General features: G+C 49.3%; 1 protein-coding gene across 1 annotated transcript in view; it reads left to right on the plus strand.

Moving 5' to 3' along the window:
* Window positions 1–692: 692 nt before the first annotated feature.
* The window catches only part of STK24 (serine/threonine kinase 24), a 103,723-nt gene continuing 86,788 nt past the window's right edge, over window positions 693–17,627 (plus strand). The window contains exon 1 of the mRNA XM_057533033.1: window positions 693–1,059. Within this exon, the coding sequence (XP_057389016.1) occupies window positions 1,018–1,059 (42 nt within the window). The 5' untranslated portion in view covers window positions 693–1,017. The remainder of the gene's footprint in view (window positions 1,060–17,627) is intronic.

The raw sequence follows: 17,627 nt of genomic DNA on the forward strand, positions 1-17,627 counted from the left end.
AGCACCGGGAGTTAACAGCTCTCGGCCTCTCCCCTACGGCTTTCCTCCTTGGGTTGGCTGGAAACTTCCCCCAGACACCGAAGAAGCTCCGCCCTGGTAGTTTTGAACCGGCCACTGGCTGAGGCTCCGCTGGGCACTCTCCCTCCCGCGGTCCCCCTGGCCGAGGCTCTGCCCTCTGGGAGGTCGCCTGGAGCCCGTTGCCCCGGGGCCAGGCGGAGAGGGGTGGGCTGGCGTGGAGGGCAGGAGGGAGACGGTAGAGTAAGAGTTGGTACTCACCGCGCCCTCACCGCCCAGACCCGCTGGGCGCCCGATCGGCCCGTACTTGGGGGGCGGGATGGGCACGTGGCCCACCCCCGGCTCGGACCGGTCCCCGCGCTCCACTCGCCGGGGGTCGCCTCAGCTGAGGCCCCCTCCCCGCACCCGCCCGCGCGTCCACCTCCCCGCTCCGCTCCGCCCCGCCCCGGCGGCTGCGAGGCAGTGCAGCCCGCAGGAGACGCGCGGACCTCCACCCGCTCCGGCAGGCGGCGGCGCAGGCGGCTGCGGCCTAGGGCGCCGGGCGGCCGCGAGCCTCCTCCCCCTCCCGGAAGCTCGGGGCGGGGTCCCCGGCCGGGCCGCGGGGGCGGGCGCGGGGGCCGGGCCGGGGCGGGGCGCGCTCCGGGCTCGGCGCTCGCGGGCTCGGCCGGCTGTGCCCGTCCACTCCGGCTCCAGGCGGCCAGCGCTCGGGCCCAGGCCGCCAGGTTCTAGCCGAGCAGCAGCAGCAGCAGCAGCGGTAGCGGCGGCAGCTCGCGGGGAGACCCCGCGCTCCTCGCAACCCCTCCCCAGTGCGGTGCATGGAGACGAGGCCCGCCGCTCGCCCCTGAGCCCGCCGCCCGGCCCGGGACCCGCGGGGGCTGGGGTGGCCTTGGGCTCCGGCCGGCCCCGCCGCCCGAGGGCTGCGCGCGGCCCGCGGGCCTCGTCGCCCTCGCGGATCGCCGCGGCCCGGCCGTCCCGTCCCAGGAAGTGGCCGTCCTGACCGCCATGGCTCACTCCCCGGTGCAGTCGGGCCTGCCCGGCATGCAGGTAGGCAGGGACCGGGCCGCCGAGGGGAGGGAGGGATGCGCGGGCCGGGGCGGAAGCGGGGAACTTGGCGGTGTAAACACGGCCCCCCCCCCCACGCTGCACCTTCCGGGGTCGCGCCGGCCTCCCGCGTCGTGCTCGCAGCACCCGGGGTGCCCTGCCCGCCGGCCGCGGGTGTGTGTGTGCAGGGGCCTGGGGGCCGCGGCCCGGAGGCGGGCCTCGCCGGCCGGGAGTCGCGGTGGTCGGGGTGGGGGGGTGGGATGTGGGGCTGCCGGCCGCTGCGCCCTCCTCGCTTCCCTCTACCCCCGGGGCCTCCCGAGCCGCAGGCCCCGCGCCGGCCCATTCCCGGGGAGAAGTGATGTGGGGAAATGCCCTGGGAGGCCCGGCTCCCTCTCAGGGCCCCGGCGCGGGCGGGGGGCGGTGGAGGCCCCGGTTCCCCTCGGCGAGGGGGCGGTAAAGTTTAGGGGCGGGGGAGGGCCTAGGGCGCGCCACGGCTCGTCCCGGGGCCTGGAGGGCGGAGGAGGCAGGGTGGGGTGGAGGAAGGTGCCACCGCCAGCTCCACTTCCAGCGCGTCTGTTCCGCGCGTTTCCTCCCGGTGCAGACGGAGGGGAAAGTGCGAGCCTTCAACCCTTCTGGAAGAAGGAATCGATGGCACAGGGTACACTCGAGTGTGAATCCCGGGACCCAGGGCTTTGGCTTGGAGTCTTGATTGGATGCAGCTGAGTCCCTTCCCAGTAGCCCTCTCCGTTGCCACTTTGTGGCCTCTTGGCCTCCCAGTGACTTTTTTCGGAGTGGGGTAAAGGGGGAGAAGTTGAATTCCAAATTTACACGGATGCTTTAAGGTTTTTCGCCATCGGGGACTGTTTTTAGCCCTTTGAAAGATAAAACCACCGTCCTTGGCTAATTTGTAATGTTTGTAAGCGCGTAAATGGGGGCAAAATGTTTGGCATTAAAATCTGACGGTACAGTTAGGGAATGTCTTTAAAGTTTGGCTCTCCCGGGCTAGCCGAGCAAGGGAGCAGAGGAGCTTTAAGAAAACAAACACAAGTATCCCAGTGGACTATTTATTTTATAGCCTTCTACGGGCTCATTTTCTCCCCCCCCCCCCCCTCACCCTTGAGGGCTGAGAAGTGCGGTATTCGGACCTGGACTCCATAGGAGCCGGGAATCTGCCCCCTCCTTAAAGAGAGAGCATTTCTCTCTTTCTCTCCCTCTAAATCTGAAAAAGAAAACTCGATTTCATTGTTCAGGTTTGATATCTAGAAAAATAAGAACACAAAGTTACCAGAATTTTAGCCTCTTTAAAAAAAAAATGTAACAGTTAACATTAATAACTTGACGGTGCTTGAAGAAAACTGTCCTTGAATCTCATGTAAAGAGCTGTTAAACTCAACACGCATTTAAAACCTAAGCTTCTGCTGACCGCTAGGTAAAAATCAGATGTGGTTTCTTGGTATTTCCTAAAAATTCCTGCTTTGGTTTGGTTTGAATTTAGAGACAGGAAGGCAGGGTGAACTGGGTAAAAAATTATTTCTGACCAGTAGGGCAAGAAGGGCCTCTTGTAATGATTAAAAAATACGTTTGCTGTGTACTTTCTTTAGACAGACTCTTAACGCTGTTAATCAGGTTGTAATCTAGCACACTTGCCTCACTTAGAGCTTACCATGGAGGTATTCAGCTTTTGTGGAAAGCGAATCAGTTTAAAAAGGTACTTAAAGCCTCGCTGGCTAGTGCCCTGGAGTCAGTATCAGATGGTCACCAGGTGGTGTCTAGTCTCAACACATTTTTTGTCCTCCCCTTTTATTTTTTTTCTTCAAGAGTGTGGGCCGGAATTCTTAAATCTTGGGAAAAGAAGGTACATTTCTTTTAATAATTTGGCCTCCCAAATGTATTTCCTAGGTAGTGTTACAAGGGAACTGTTTCTATTTTGCTTCCTCAGTGTAAAGGCTGATAAATTTTTGTTGGGTTGAAACAACCAAATTTTCAGCTGTTAGAGTTTTAGGGGCATGAAGGTGGCTTCTGACAGAGTCACCCCTGTATTTAAGTGCATCTACACACTGTATGATGATTGTTTTTAGTGTGCCGTTTGGGGAAGAACATTCCTTCCCTCTCCCTTCCACTCCAAAAGAAAAACAACCAGCACATTTATTTCCTACTTTGAATCAGCAGCTGCTGCTGCCCAGGGAGGCCTTCCTCAGAGTTGTTGTGGAGGATTAAATTAAAGGCACACCTGCCTCGGACTGCTCTCCAGGCTAAAACAGGAGGAAAGAAGTACTAACTAACCCTCCTGTGCTGTGTCCTGATGCATCCCATAACCTCCCTCTTTTCCTCTCTCATCTCCTGATGAGGGTTCATAAGGCGTTGGCTTAAAAATTTCAGAAAGACAGCAGAGTGAATTCAGGCAGCCTAGGCAAAGATGCTTAAAAAATAAACCTGAATGACAGAATAATTTCAGCGAAAACATCATTTTCATTGTCTTGCAAATCATTTTTATGCCTCTTGATTCTTATTGGCACTGCTTGAGGCATAGGTGTAATGTATGCCATTTTCTAGACGTGGAAACCAGCAGAGACTGAACTGACCAAGGTGAGATAGTGCCTTATGTGGCAAAGTTGTGATTGGAAACCAGGTCTTTCCTGCCCTCAAGACCCATTCTCTAACTCACCATGCTGTATTATTGCTTTATTATTACTCTAGCAAACAGTAATGCTTATTTCATTCCAACTTGGGTTTGCTGAAGAAATTAAAATACGGTATTTTACTTGTTCAATCAGCAACCGTTATTGAACACTGTTGTGCCGGGTGCTTGGTGAGGGGTTGATGACTGTAAATCTGAGTGAGTTACGAGTGATCCTTTGTAATAACCTTTTCATGAAGGCTGCCAGGGGCCTTTCCTTTTTTTTTTTTTTAAACCTCCCACACCCCAGTTTCATATTAGCATGGGGGAAGAAAATAGAAATCATGAACTGAATGTAGTAACTACGAATAGACATAAAGAAATTAGGTTGAGTTGTGGATTTAACTACCCCCTGTCCTTCGCTGAGCATTTGTTGCTTCTCTCGATTTAATTCAGCTTCAGCTGGAGGCGGCAGCATCCATCAGCTTCTAGTTGCGTAAGTTGTAATTTAAAAAGAATTAGACTTTGGTTTATAAGTTTCTATAACGGAATTTTATCAGTCACTTTAAACCTTTTCTGGACCGTGATCCATGTAAGAAATATATTTTACATCAAGACCTGAAAGTAAAGGTTTCGGAAGACAGTCCTCATCCTCACTACTTGTGATGTACTGTTGTGTGATGCATTTTATTAAGAAGAAAAACAAAGAGCTGTTGCAAAACTAAATTGATTTCACAGCCGACTGAATTATACTAATTTCATATGTAACATGTATGACAGGGCCTGAGTTAGTTTAGCATGTTTTGAGGATGTCATACTTGTAAGATATTCTCATATTTGAAAGTACAGACCGTTTACAGGAATAGCTGGAAAACGCAAAGTCTCTACGTATTAACATCATCTTTGCGTTTCTCTGGCTGCTTGGAGAAACCTTTGCTGAGAAATGCCCCTCTGTGTGGGGAGAGAGAGAAACGTTTAATGGCCAGTTTGGGTGAGTTGGGAACTTTTCTTCAGTGCTCTTGCTTACCCTGGGGAAACCTGTGTGCTCTGGAAATCTGGGAAGTGAAGACAAACAGAAGGACAGCTGCATTTAATCTTGCCTTAAGTGCTCTCGTAGTTTTTCCTCCGCGTGTGTGGACGTTCAGGGTATTTGTGAGGTGGAGGCCCTGAAGGCATCTCGAGGGCCAGGCTGACCCGGAGAATGTGGTCCAGCGTTGGCCTGGACGAGGAGCCGCGTCCTTGCGGCACATTTCTGCGGCAGCCGCGGCAGGTGTAGGTGAGACCCTCCTTCTGGCCGGTGCTCAGGAGGTCAGCGGCCTAGCGGGGGCCGACTGGGGTGCCCTCCCCGAGAAGGTTCAGATGAGCGGGGGAGGGGGGCGCAGAGAGCAGGGCGCGGGGTGCGAGAGCAGAGCGGACTCGCGGCGCCCAGCCGGGGCCCTGGAGCTGGAGGGGCGGCAGCTGGGGAGGGGGCCCGCGTTCCCCGCCGCCTGGGGCGGCGCACGTGGTGGGCCAAGGTGGAAGGATGCTGGGAGCGCTGGCTGCAGCTTGGGAGGCGGCGGTGGCTCTCTGGGCGGGAGGCCCCCGGGATAGCGAGAGGAGGAGGCTGAAGGGTGGGAGGGTCTCATGTCCGCCCGCAGCGCAGGTGGACCTTTCAGCAAGGTTGCCTCAAACCTTGTAATATGAACTCTTAGCCAACACTTTATAGTCTTTATCACTCTCCTTCACGCGCCTTGCTTTTTGCTTTTGACCTTTTCCCATGCTCTATGCTATAAGGAAAATAAAGACACATTCTCTGTTATTGTTAGTAGCCTATATTTAAGGTTTTTTTTTTTTTTAATACCCATTTCAAGACTTCATAGTCCCTCTTCTCTATCACCAAAATTTAACAGTGTTAAGAATTTGTTTTGCTTAAAGTCAGTTTTGGAGGGGGAGGGTTGTCAGAAGATTATAAAAAGAAAACAACTTGGAGGAGTCCAGGGCATTTTGGTTCTAATCCCGTATCAGGGAACGTTCTTGATAGTATTTCACATACAACCAGTGACCTTCATGTAGAACTTGGTCAGATTAGATTTTTCTAGGCTGCTAACGTAGCACAGTGTCCCGGCGGAGGGTAGTTAAACGGGTAAGTGGCACCGTTGCTTTCTTGTTCCTTTTTGTAATTTTTGTGGTCATCTTTGAGTTCACTATTCTGGTGTGTGGAGCAGAGTTTACTTATTTGATGCGTCTTGACACAGCTTTTGAGTTGAACAGTTTTTCTAGGACTTTGGTATGAGATGCGGCGTGAGGAGTTCCTGAAGAAATGAGCCTGTCAGTAGTGGTTGCTTCTTCCTAGTGTATTTTACAGTCACACTGAGGCCAGGGTCCAGGAGCCTGAGGATCTTTGGGCCGCTCTGCTCTCTTTTCGGGTGATTTCTCCCTGTGATTCAGAATTGCCTGCTCGGAAACTCCATACCTACAGGAAATGGACCACACCCAACCCAGTCCTGCTGTGGCTTTTTTTGGTGCTTGGGCTCAGCGTTGTTATCATTAATGGAATCTCGTGGCGGGTATGAGCGCAGGAAATAGAAGTCGACTCTGTTATCCCTCTATTGCCACTCAGAGTCAAGCACCGTCATCCGACTGACTGGTCGTTTCCCTGCCGTAACTCCTGTTTTTGCAGTGCAATACCTTTCAAACTCTCAGTGCTCAGTGCTTTGAGAAGGAGAAAAGCAGAGCTGTTACAGCACCTGGCTCCTGGGGTCGATGCCGAGTTTCCTAATCCTAAATGGCTCCCTGGTTTCCAAGATTTAGAGGAGGGAAAATAAGATGAGATGTACCTTTGCTTGGGACAAAGTATAAAGCATCCCGGTTGTGGGTTACAAAGGCCCGTGGTGTGCACGCCCCTGGGGATGGCACTGTCCACTTACAGACCTTCCATTATATTTTCAGGAGGGTCTTGGTCAGTAGAAGGAGCCCTGTTGGTATCCGAATACATTGTGGGAACTTTTCGAGTTTTACATTAATGCTTACCAAATACGTAGCCCGTGTTTATCTTCCCACTAAGTCTCTTCCTGTTTTTAAAAAGACTTTCTGGCCCTAAGATTTGAAAGGACCGTGTAGGTCCAAATCCTTTGTCTTATGTTAATTACTTAGAATTTTTGTTTAGTTTTTATTTGAAAAGTTATGCACGTGGTAAGGGTTGTTGGGAGAGAGCAGTTCCTTGCCCTCGGCTTCCATTTCCTTCCCTCACCCCCTCCCCAGGCAGCCCCTTCCATCCTCTTTGCTGGCAGTTGTTGTTGTTACTTCTTTGTTCACAAAGAGCATTTAAAAATCGCTGTTTCTTTTTTCCCTAGTTTCAGGCATTGTCAGTAGACTTTGGACCCTGAAGATGAGGATTTAGTTCTCGTGTCCTTGCCTCCTTCCCTCCCGTGTCCCTCCCCTCCCTGTGCCCAGTGCACTTACGTTGGTGACTTCAGTTAGATTCGTGTGTACATTAACGTGACTGTGGAAACGCTAAGCCCAGCCAGCCATGAGTAAACCAGGATTACTTTTCAAATCTTATTTGGAAGTTTTTTTTTTTTTGGGAAATGTAATTGTCTTAGTCTGTTTGGGCCCCTGTGACAAAATACTGTAGACTGAGTGGCTTAAACAACAAACATTTCTCACAATTTTGGAGGCTGGGAAGCCCAAGATCAAGGCTCTGGCGGATTTTGTGTCTTTTGAGGGCCTGCTTCTGGCTGTGTTCTCACAGGGCAAAGGGGGAGGGGGTGCTCTGGGGGGGGGGTGTCTCCTTATAAGGGCAGGAATCCCAATCCTGAGGGCGCCACCTTCATGACCTGATCACCTCCATCACATCGAGGGTTGGGTCTCACCATATGATTTTGGGGAGTCTGTAGCAGCACTTGTAACTTATTCAACCCCCAAACCCACTGCCAGTTGTTGAAATCGCCTCTTGGGAATGTCAGGTGAAGCACACAGGCTATCTGTCCCTTTCACTCCTCTGGAGGGAGACTGCTTCCTGTGAGCCTCCTAACCTGTATCGCTGGCATCCCCTCTGCCATCCCTTGTCCTCTTTGCCTTCATCCTCGGGATTCCTTGGGCTGCTCTCTCGGGGTGGCTTGTTTTCTGTGTCTCCTGCCATCTTTCTTGGTTTCCATGACTGTGTTCGTGGAGCCTATCTTGTAGTGGCCTTCCTGTGAATAGGGTGCATGGGAGATAGGTTTTTTGGAGGTCTTGGATATCTACCTGCAAGTTTCTTATTTTTGCCTTTCCCCTCGATTGATATTTTGGCATGGTGTTTAGTCATGGGGTGGAAATTATTTCCTTGAGAATTGTGACAGCAGCTCCACTGTGTTTTAGCTTGCAGTGTTGCTGTTGAGGAATGCAATGCCACACCGATACCGGAATCTATGCATGCAAGCTGTTTCATTTTTCCTGAATTTCATAGGGTCTGAATTTTTTCTTTGTAATGTGAAGTTTCATCATGATGTGTCTTGATGTGGGTCTTCTTTTATTTTTTGTGGCAGGTACTTCATAGGCCCTCAATCAGACAACTCAGGTCTTTTTGTTGAATTGTTTCTTTGATTCCCTTTCCTCTCCCATTTCCTATGTTCACTCTTTCTTAAACTCTTTATTATTTGGATGCTGGACCTTCTGGACTGGTCCTCAAGTATTCTTACCCTTTGAAACCTGTTTTCCATCTCTTTGTCTTTTTTCCTTGGCTTTCTGGGAGATTGTCTCAACTTTATCTTCTAGCTCTTCCAAAGAGTATTTCATTTCTGCTCTCGTTTTTTAAATTGTGAGGGCTCTTTTTGATTCTCTGAATGTTGTTGCTTTCTTGTTTCAGTTGACATATCTGCTCTCATCTCCCTGAGTATGTTAATTGTAGTTATGTTGTTTTTTCCCTCGGAATAGATTCTCTTCCCCCACGGCCCCTTTGCCCCCCTGTTGGTTTTGGTCTCTATGTTTTGTGGTAGAGGCCACCCTCGAATGTCCACTCATATTTCAGAGTAGGGGACAGGCTGATTGGAAGTCTGAACCCTGACTGGGGCTTTTTTAACCCCAGTGATGTAGGTGCTCCTAGCGGGCATGAGAGGTGAGGAAGGGCCGATGTCAGTTGCGTATCGCGTTTTCTACATCGTGCCTCCCTGCAGAAGCCTTCCCGTAGGCCTTCTGGCTGCTCCCGGTGGGCTGGTGGTTGTCCACTCGTGGTCCCTCCTCCCGCCTGAGGCTCGCTCTGGATGAGGAAAGGCGCTGAGGGTGGGCACAGTGCCCCGTGTAGTTTCACTCCCGCTCCTGAAACCCTCCATTTTCCTTTGCAGAGAATATGCTTTCAGTTTCCTTTCCTGGGGAGGCACGGGGCAGTTTCCTGGCTGTGGGCAGCGGGCAGGCTGTCTGGGCGTCCCACCGCTTCTGCAGGACTCGCAGTCACTGCTCTCCTGGGGATTCGGCAGGGTGGGTGCAGTTGATTCTCTGCTTTCCCTGCCTCGGGCTTAGCATTTGCCGTCTTCGCCATCTTTCTTTCCACCACCCACTTTCCAGCTTCTGGAATTTTCTTGCTGCGGGTGTTCTCTCCTGGTACGTGGAGGTTTAAAGGCTTTTTTAAGAAAACCCCCTTTATACTGTGATTTCAATGGGGTTTCAGGATTGACCAAAGTAGATCTTATGCTCAGCGTGCTCTCTACCTGGAAATCACTCTCTTCAAGTTATAGATGAATGAATAGAATTTGAATTCCAAGGTCAGGACCCACCGGTCCGTGGGGGCGGGGAGGGACTCCTGAGCCGCTTTCCTCTTCATCATGTGATGCCTTCTGGTTTCTCTCTGTAAGAAAAAGGCAGTGTGCACACACCCTCGTTTTTCCATGTGTCTGTCTGTGACCTCCACCTCCCCGACTTGAATGCTTTCTTCCCCTCTGTCTCTCATTTTCTAGTCTCGGGATTCTGTGGGCACAGGACCGTTTTCAGGGCGCCCCACGGTATCTTGTTGGAGGAACATTTGCTTAAGTCGACTGATGTTTTGGGGGTGCAGCTTTGGTCCGGGATTGAGTGTAGGCTTCCTGGGAAGCTGGCAGCGCCACCGCCAGGGTGGGTCAGGTGCCCGTGGGGGGACCCAGTCTGCACGTGTCTGGGGACGAGGCGCCTTGGACTCGGGAATCCCGCACGTGGCTCAGTGCTGCCCCTCAAATGCTCGCGTTAGTGGATACGTGACTCCAAGAGTGTGCTTCCTGCTTAGAACAGAGCACCTTCGGAGGTAGAAACGTACAGTGGTAAACGAGTGGAAATGAAAAGTAATCCAGAACTTGGGGACTGGTTTTGGTCAGCAGTTGTTATACGCAGTTTCCCAGCATCACTTTAAAATCAAGTTCAGTGCGGTTGACTCAAAGTCGTTAAATTGCTACCTGAACTCCTGGTGAACTGAGAACCTGCTGTAGAAAGGTCTTGTTTGAGCATTTCTTTCCCGGGTTTGATGCCCTTTCATTGTACCAAACATTTCTTGAGAGGTAATTTAAAAAGAAAAAGATACGTAAGTACAAAGAATTGCTCAGTTCCTCAGCAGTTCCTGCCAGGAGGCGGGTGGCTTTTTCCTTCTGCTGCACTGTGTTACCGGAATAGATAAGTGGGAAAAGCAAGTGGTCCTTTGGCGCTCCCATGTTGATGCCCTTAGTAGGAGCCTTGTAGGAAGGGAACTAAATTTTATTGCGCTCCTTCCAATACAAGGAGGGAGGGAGGAGCAGCTTATGCCCTCAGCTAATCCTCGGGGCCTCTGCTGAGGGAAGGGCTGTTAGACCAGTTTTACAGATGAGAAAACTGAGGCTTAATGAAACGACCAAGGCTCCCGCCCTGAGAGCAGAGCCCCGACTCCCTGACTTTTGGTGCTGGCATTTGTGTTTTCCTCCTCCCTCCACCAGAGTGCCCCCGCCCCTCACGTGGCTGCTGTTTCCTTCACGACCAAATTGTGCATCCAGCTTCCCTGAGACCAGCCCAGTTCAGGGCTGGTCACTCATGGTATTTTGGTCACTTTTATTTCCACGATTTTGTTTTTTCACGTTTGAAGAAGACTTTGTTCATGTCCCAGTGTTATTCTTAATTGACTTCCTGTAATTCAGGATTGTGGGAGTGGGGGGAGGTGACCGGTCCCTGGTCTGTTTCTCATTGTTGTCTCTGCTGAGCCCTCATGCTGCCCTTGGGGAAGGATGGCAGCCTTTGACTTCTGTTTGTTACCCCTCAGGTGTTGCCCAGGTTGTTTTGAACTGTGCAGAAATATTAACTGAAAAAAGTACACTGTAATCTAACAGTGCTTTTGAGATTTCAGCGTTTATGCTCATCGATCACCTGGAGGGCTTGGTGGAGTTTGCATTTCTAACAAGCTGCCAGGTGTGTGGCTGCCGCAGGGACCACACTTTGAGAACCGCTGCACTGCAAAATTAAAAATCCTTAAATCCCTGTCGCTCCCCCTGGGAGCACCGTACAGCGGTGCCCATTTGAAGAGCAGCTCAGTGCAAAGTCATGGAAAGTCAGTGCTTGCAACTTAGGGCGTGTATTTCAGAGACTGACTTCAGAACCACAGGTCTAACTTTGAAAATTGAATAGGCTTTTTAATGGAAAGAATTGTTAGAATTTTTACCGTGGTAGCATGTATTGCACACCTGTTAGGGGGCAGAGGAAGATGTGTGCTCCATGTCTGTTTGACTTTGGAACCTTATTTTTTAAGAAATGCATCTCTCAGAACTAGCCTTCATGGTTCTTTTGGAAAACCCTGAACCAGAACAGAAGCCCTGAGCCTGAAGCTCCTCCACAGCCTTGCCAGGATCATCTCTCAGCTGTTTTCATCATGTCGCTCCCTGCTTAAAAACCTTTGGTGGCTTCCTGACCAAACATAAACTCCAGCTCAGAACTCAGGGCCTGGTGTTCCTACCCGGCTTCCTTGTGCGCTGCATTCCCACCCCCTCGCCCCGCGGGAGAGCCTGCCTGCCCCGCAGGGTTGCCCCAGAGTCCTCTGCCCGGTAACCGCTGGTGAGCCGTTAGTATTTGTGTTCTGTTGCCCTTTTTCTTCTTAATTGGATCGTACGGGCAGACCTTCAGGGAAGGTCCCCACCGTCAGTCCGTCCAGCTCCCCCATGATGCGAGGCCCGTGAGGAACACCTGCTGGTGGAGGGAGGGGACAGCTAGGAAATGAGTGGCCTCCTCGGGGCAAAATCGATTTTCTTTTCTCATAGTTGTTCTGCTTAGCACTTAACTGAAGATGTACATATGTCTCTGAACTGAGAATACTATTCCGGACCAATAGTCTTTTTAATGTTTGAGTTGTCAGAGATTTTGTGCTTTTATGTATAAATAGTTGATTTGATTTTTAATTCAAAAAATGATCTGTATTTCTCTATTAGCAATCTTTTATTGGAGTGTACTGTGATTAGCTAGACTTTGATCTTACTGGACTTGCTTATTTGAGGATGGTTTTGGGAGGAGTAGGAGACTTTTTTTTTTTTTAAGTGTGTTGTAATTTTTTTGCAGTTCGCTGTATGGCTTTTTCCAGTATAAGGGTAGATGGCGTATTAAGCAGACTTAGGGGATGGACTGTGTCTGGAAAGGTAGTTATGAGGTTTGGGCTCTTCTCTTTCCTTTGTTAATAAAGAATTTGAAGTGTTTGTAAAAACCCCTGTTTGTGTCATTCAGAATGCCTTCCTCCCAATTGTCTTCTTCAAGAAAAAATGAAGTGCTTACATGAAGTGAAACTGCTTGCGTTTCCTGGCCTGGTGACACAGGCTGCCTGTGTTTATCTGTGCAGCGGGCAGGATGTGATGGGATCTGTACACCTGACAGTGGTGGAGGTCTCAGGCCACCCTCCGCAGCGGGGCCCGGGGCCGTTACCGCCAGCAGCGCGAAGCTGTGGCCCTGGCTCTTGCCGGATGGAACTCCATTTCCCCATACCGTGAAGCAGTCACAGTTGAAAGTGATCGCATGGTTTAAAGTAGCTTTTAATGGAAAAGCAGTTTTCCCAGGGATCTACGTATTCTCTTTCTCTTGGTTGAATTACTGCTTATGTGAAGCAAAATGCTTCTTGAGAGGAGACCTTCTCAGCCTTTCTCCCAAAATAAATAAATAAATATTCATATATGCGTGTGCATCAAAAATGTGTTTTTATTTTTTTATTTCTCTTATATTTCCAAAAGGAACAAAACCCTCAAGGTCCTGAAAATTAATTGTTATGAAGGTGGTAAAATACTTTTAAGCCTTTTAATTTATTTTTATTTATTTATTTATTTATTTTTTTAAAGTTGCAAATTTTTTTTTTTTTTAGATTTATTTATTTTTATTTATTTATCTTTGGCTGCATTGGGTCTTCGTTGCTGCTCGCGGGCTTTCTCTAGTTGCGGCGAGCGGGGGCTACTCTTGTTGCGGAGCACGGGCTCTAGGCCCGCGGGCTTCAGTAGTTGTGGCACGTGGGCTCAGTAGTTGTGGCTCGTGGGCTCTAGAGCACAGGCTCAGTAGTTGTGGCGCACGGGCTTAGTTGCTCTGCGGCATGTGGGATCCTCCTAGACCAGGGCTCAAACCCATGTCCCCTGCATTGGCAGGCGGATTCTTAACCACTGTGCCACCAGGGAAGTCCTTAAGCCTTTTTAAAATGGTAAAATTCTCAATTTTTTTTTTTTTAAAGGTAACTAACTTCAATGGTTTATTTATTTATTTATTTATTTATGGCTGTGTTGGGTCTTCGTTTCTGTGCGAGGGCTTTCTCTAGTTGCGGCAAGCGGGGGTCACTCTTCATCGCGGTGCGCGGGCCTCTCACTATCGCGGCCTCTCTTGTTACGGAGCACAGGCTCCAGACGCGCAGGCTCAGTAATTGTGGCTCACGGGCCTAGTTGCTCCGCAGCATGTGGGATCTTCCCAGACCAGGGCTCGAACCCGTGTCCCCTGCATTAGCAGGCAGATTCTCAACCACTGCGCCACCAGGGAAGCCCCCCTCAATGTTTTTATACCTAGCCTGTTGCATAGATTATTTCTTAATATGTTAGCTACAGCCACTAAGTAAGGCTGTTTTTGAAATTCCACAGAAATGATCCCTCTCTCGATTCGTCCTTGTGCATCAGAGCAGCGGGAATCCCTCTCGTTTCCGTCTGGGGCTGTGTTCCGCGAAGGCCCTTTGAGGGAGGGCTTCCGGGTGCTTGTCTGCTGCAGGGTTGGAGCTCCCTCCCCAGACTGGCCATGTTGTCTGCACATAGTCTTGTGAAAGACAGTGTGAAGTGGGGGTCTGAAGATGGGTGCAGAAATGGAAAAACACCCCTCAGTCCATCCACCACTAAACTGTTTTTAAAGCACAAGCGTCTGTAATCCCATTACTTGAATAGAGCTGTTTTCCAGGCGTTGTTTCGTACATTGTTTTCCACTCAGAATTGGATGGTAAATATCACCCCCCATTTTCACGAAAATTTCCTTGTGATGATTTTAACGGCATTTCTGACTCACCTCTTTGAGGTAAAGCATGCCCCATCCTTAGGACACGGAGTTCTAGCCAGAGCACATTCCTGTTTGGTTCTGCTGGTTAGATAGAATTACCTTGCTGCTTTCATTTTGCCTTTGGAGAAGGAAAAATTAGCCATCCTCCTCCTCCCACAACAGTGTTATTGGAAAGCACTGTGGTGGTTATTTCATGAGTGTTTGTAGGTGATTGCTTCACTTACGTCAGTAAGCCAGACACTCACCAAGGGGTATTACGTATTCATGCTGGGCCCCTTGGCCCTGCAACAGCTGTGTCCTAAACAGAGGACCCTATGTGTGGATGGGGGCCCACAGAGACTCTGCGTGTGTACACACGTGTTCATGTGAGCATTAATTCAGAACCACAGGACCACTCCTTTCCGGCTCCTCTGCGGTGGATGGAACAAGTGGAACGGTGGGAATCCTGCCTGGCTGGATTGTGTTCTTCAGATGAATATTTCGTATATGTGATCAACATTCCAGTTTTAAAATAGTTTATATCCTGCATTTCTCTTTTTAGTCTTTGATTTAATGAAAAGTTGTAGAAGATGTAGAAATTCACGGGACAATAACAGGTGCAAATATGGTGACTTAAAATTACTGCTGTGAATGAACAGTCTGGCTCCCCGCACCAAGAGGATGGGTGTGCTTTTTACCCGTTTGATAGTGGATGCGTTCTGAGTGCCGGGGCTGTAGTCACTGAAATCACACGTACCGCGTGTACGCGTTTTCTTCCCGCCCAAGGCGCACATGTGAGCGAGGGTCTGAGGGTGGTGGTGGTGCCAGTGTTGACCACGGGCGCCTGACTTCGGGGACTGGGGCTCCGAGTAGCCCCGCATCACTTCAGGTTTTCCTGCCACGTGGATTCAGATCAGTTTAGACCTCCCCTCCGAGGGAGTCATGAAAAACTCTTGGTTTTCAGAGACGTTGGGGATTTGGGTTTAGGGGCGTGGACCTGTGCTGCTGCCCTTCTACCATATATATTTAATGAATGGAAAAACTTAAGGAGAAATACAAGGCAATAGTATGAAAGTAGAGCATTACTGAACTTTTCTAGAACCGTTCTGCTTTTTTTCTTTATTCAAATTAAAGCAATTTTTTCTTTATTGTGTGACTGATTGCCTTTAGTTATTTAACTCTTACAAGAGTGATCATGGAAAGGGAAACTTGTTGCATAAAAGTGCAATGAAAGAAAAAGAGGACGTGTTGTCAGACTTCGTAAAGATCTTTGCTATTTTAAGCTGAAATACTAGGAAGTGATGTAGTCAGTGTGGCCATTTATTTTATAAAACAAAAAAATAATAAGGGATTTATTAATGTTTTTATTTGTAATCTATTTCCATGATCACCACTGTTACAGTTTGATGCAAAAAGAAGCAGATTTTTTCATGTGTCAGAAATAAAGTTTAAACTATGGGCAGTTCCCAAGTACATTTCAGATTTCATTTGTAAGTGTGTTGGTTAGACGTCCCACACATTTTCTTACAGAAGTGAATTTATAAATGGTGATTAAGTTCTGAGGCTAACTTAGAAAAGCCTAACTGAACTATGACTTCCTGGTTCTGAAGGCAGGAAGCTAGTTAGTATAAGAGAGTTGGAGAAGAAGGAAGACTTGACTTTTCTTGGTGCAGAACTGGTCCCGTGCAACATTTCTGAGTTCAGATTGGTCTCTTGTACTGTGCTGGGCCTCACGGTTACCACCAGTACCTCTGTTCTTCATCCTTTAATGCCTTCCTGATACTGCAGCTCTGGCGTGAGTCCCTCTTTGCTACATTTCATTGAGAAGTTCTCAATGAAAATTCCTATTCTTCATTTTAAAATTGATTTTAGGTAGATGTTGGAAAAGCATTTATACTAGTTCATAAAAGTAGCAGTTTTAGAGGAAGAAAGAATGTGTGTTGATCTAAATAGATATCTAATAGGTAGAATATTAGGCAGTGAAAAATTGATGGCATGATACAGGAATGATGTTTGGGGCTGCAGAGGGATTTGCCATGTGTCGGACACTGTGCTGGCATTGGGATTAGGAAGATAAATGATAACCCCGTGTTCAGGAGGCTTACAGTCTAAGAGCAGAGGCACGTGTGTAAACATACTTTTCCTTGGGATAAATGCAGTTGTAGAAGGAAGCATAAGGCGCAGAAGAAACACAGAGGAAGGAGTGATTACATCGAGAGGTGGCAGTTTGAACCTCAATAAAGGAAATGATGCCTGAGCTCTTTTTTTATTTAAAAAGGCAGAAAGAATCCAGACAATAGAATGTTCAAAAGCGTGAGAGTTGTTTTTTTTTTCTTTTTTTTTTTTAATAGCACAGAGTGTTTGGAAAAGTGCAAGGAATTCAGTTTTGCTGGACTTTAAAGAAAAAAGAGAACAAGAGAGTTGAAGTTGAAGAGGTAGTTGGGGACCAGCTCATAAAGGACAATGCTGAGTGGTTTGGGCTTCGGCCTGTTAGGTGATGCAAAATTCCCAGGAATGTTTGAAGTGGCAGAATGAGACCAATTTTGTTTTGAAAGTTTGGCACTTGGACTGGAGAGGGCAGAGGCTGGTCCCCCAGGTAGGAGACCACTGATGCGGGACTGGACGGAGGCATTGGTGGCTGGATGGGATTCAAGAGGGAGCCCTGGGCAGAATGGGCCGGCTTGGCGGTGAGGGTGATGGAGGGAAGGAGGAATCCTAAGATGGCCTCTAGGGATCTGGCCTGGGTGTGTGGATGAATGAATCATGGGGCCACCGATTGGCATAGATGATGAAGAACCTACGCAGATAAGGAGTTCTGTTCAGGTGACTGGAATGTAGGTGGAGGAAAGGAATAGGTGGTTACATGCCTGGGTCTGGAGCTTGGGGGAAGAGTCCAGGCTAGGCTGGTGATTTATGAATTAGGTCATCAGGGGGTGGTTCGCAATATGAGAATGGGCGTGAGCACTGTGGGGAGGGTGATTGGAAAGGGAGGAGCCCGAGTTCCAGATCTCACCGGCACCTGGGTGCTGCACCTCGCTTCACCTGTTCCTCACTGTGAGGCCTTCTACTCTGAACTCTTTTGTCACAGTGTCAGTGATTTCCACCCCTGGCCCCAGGGTGGGGGGATGGGCAGGGAGGGGCGCTGTGTGGCTGGTCTGTTATCAGTGGGAGCAGTTCATGAGCTGATTGTCCGGAAGTCGAGAGCAGCTTGTAGTTTCTTGGGTGCTGGGAGTTTTATTAGATAAGTCATATGCCAGAGTTCCAAATACCTAGTATATACTTAATTTTGACCCTGACGCTCTTTAATGTGTAGTTTAATGAATGTCATGCCTGAAGTAATTATTTATTTATTTTTGGCTGTGTTGGGTCTTCTTTTCTGTGCGAGGGCTTTCTCTAGTTGCGGCGAGTGGGGGCCACTCTTCATCGCGGTGCGCGGGCCTCTCACTGTCGCGGCCTCTTTCATTGCGGAGCACAAGCTCCAGACGCGCAGGCTCAGTAGTTGTGGCTCACGGGCCTAGCTGCTCTGCGGCATGTGGGATCT

This window comes from Balaenoptera acutorostrata, chromosome 18, assembly GCF_949987535.1.
Source record: "Balaenoptera acutorostrata chromosome 18, mBalAcu1.1, whole genome shotgun sequence".
Lineage (NCBI taxonomy): Eukaryota > Metazoa > Chordata > Mammalia > Artiodactyla > Balaenopteridae > Balaenoptera > Balaenoptera acutorostrata.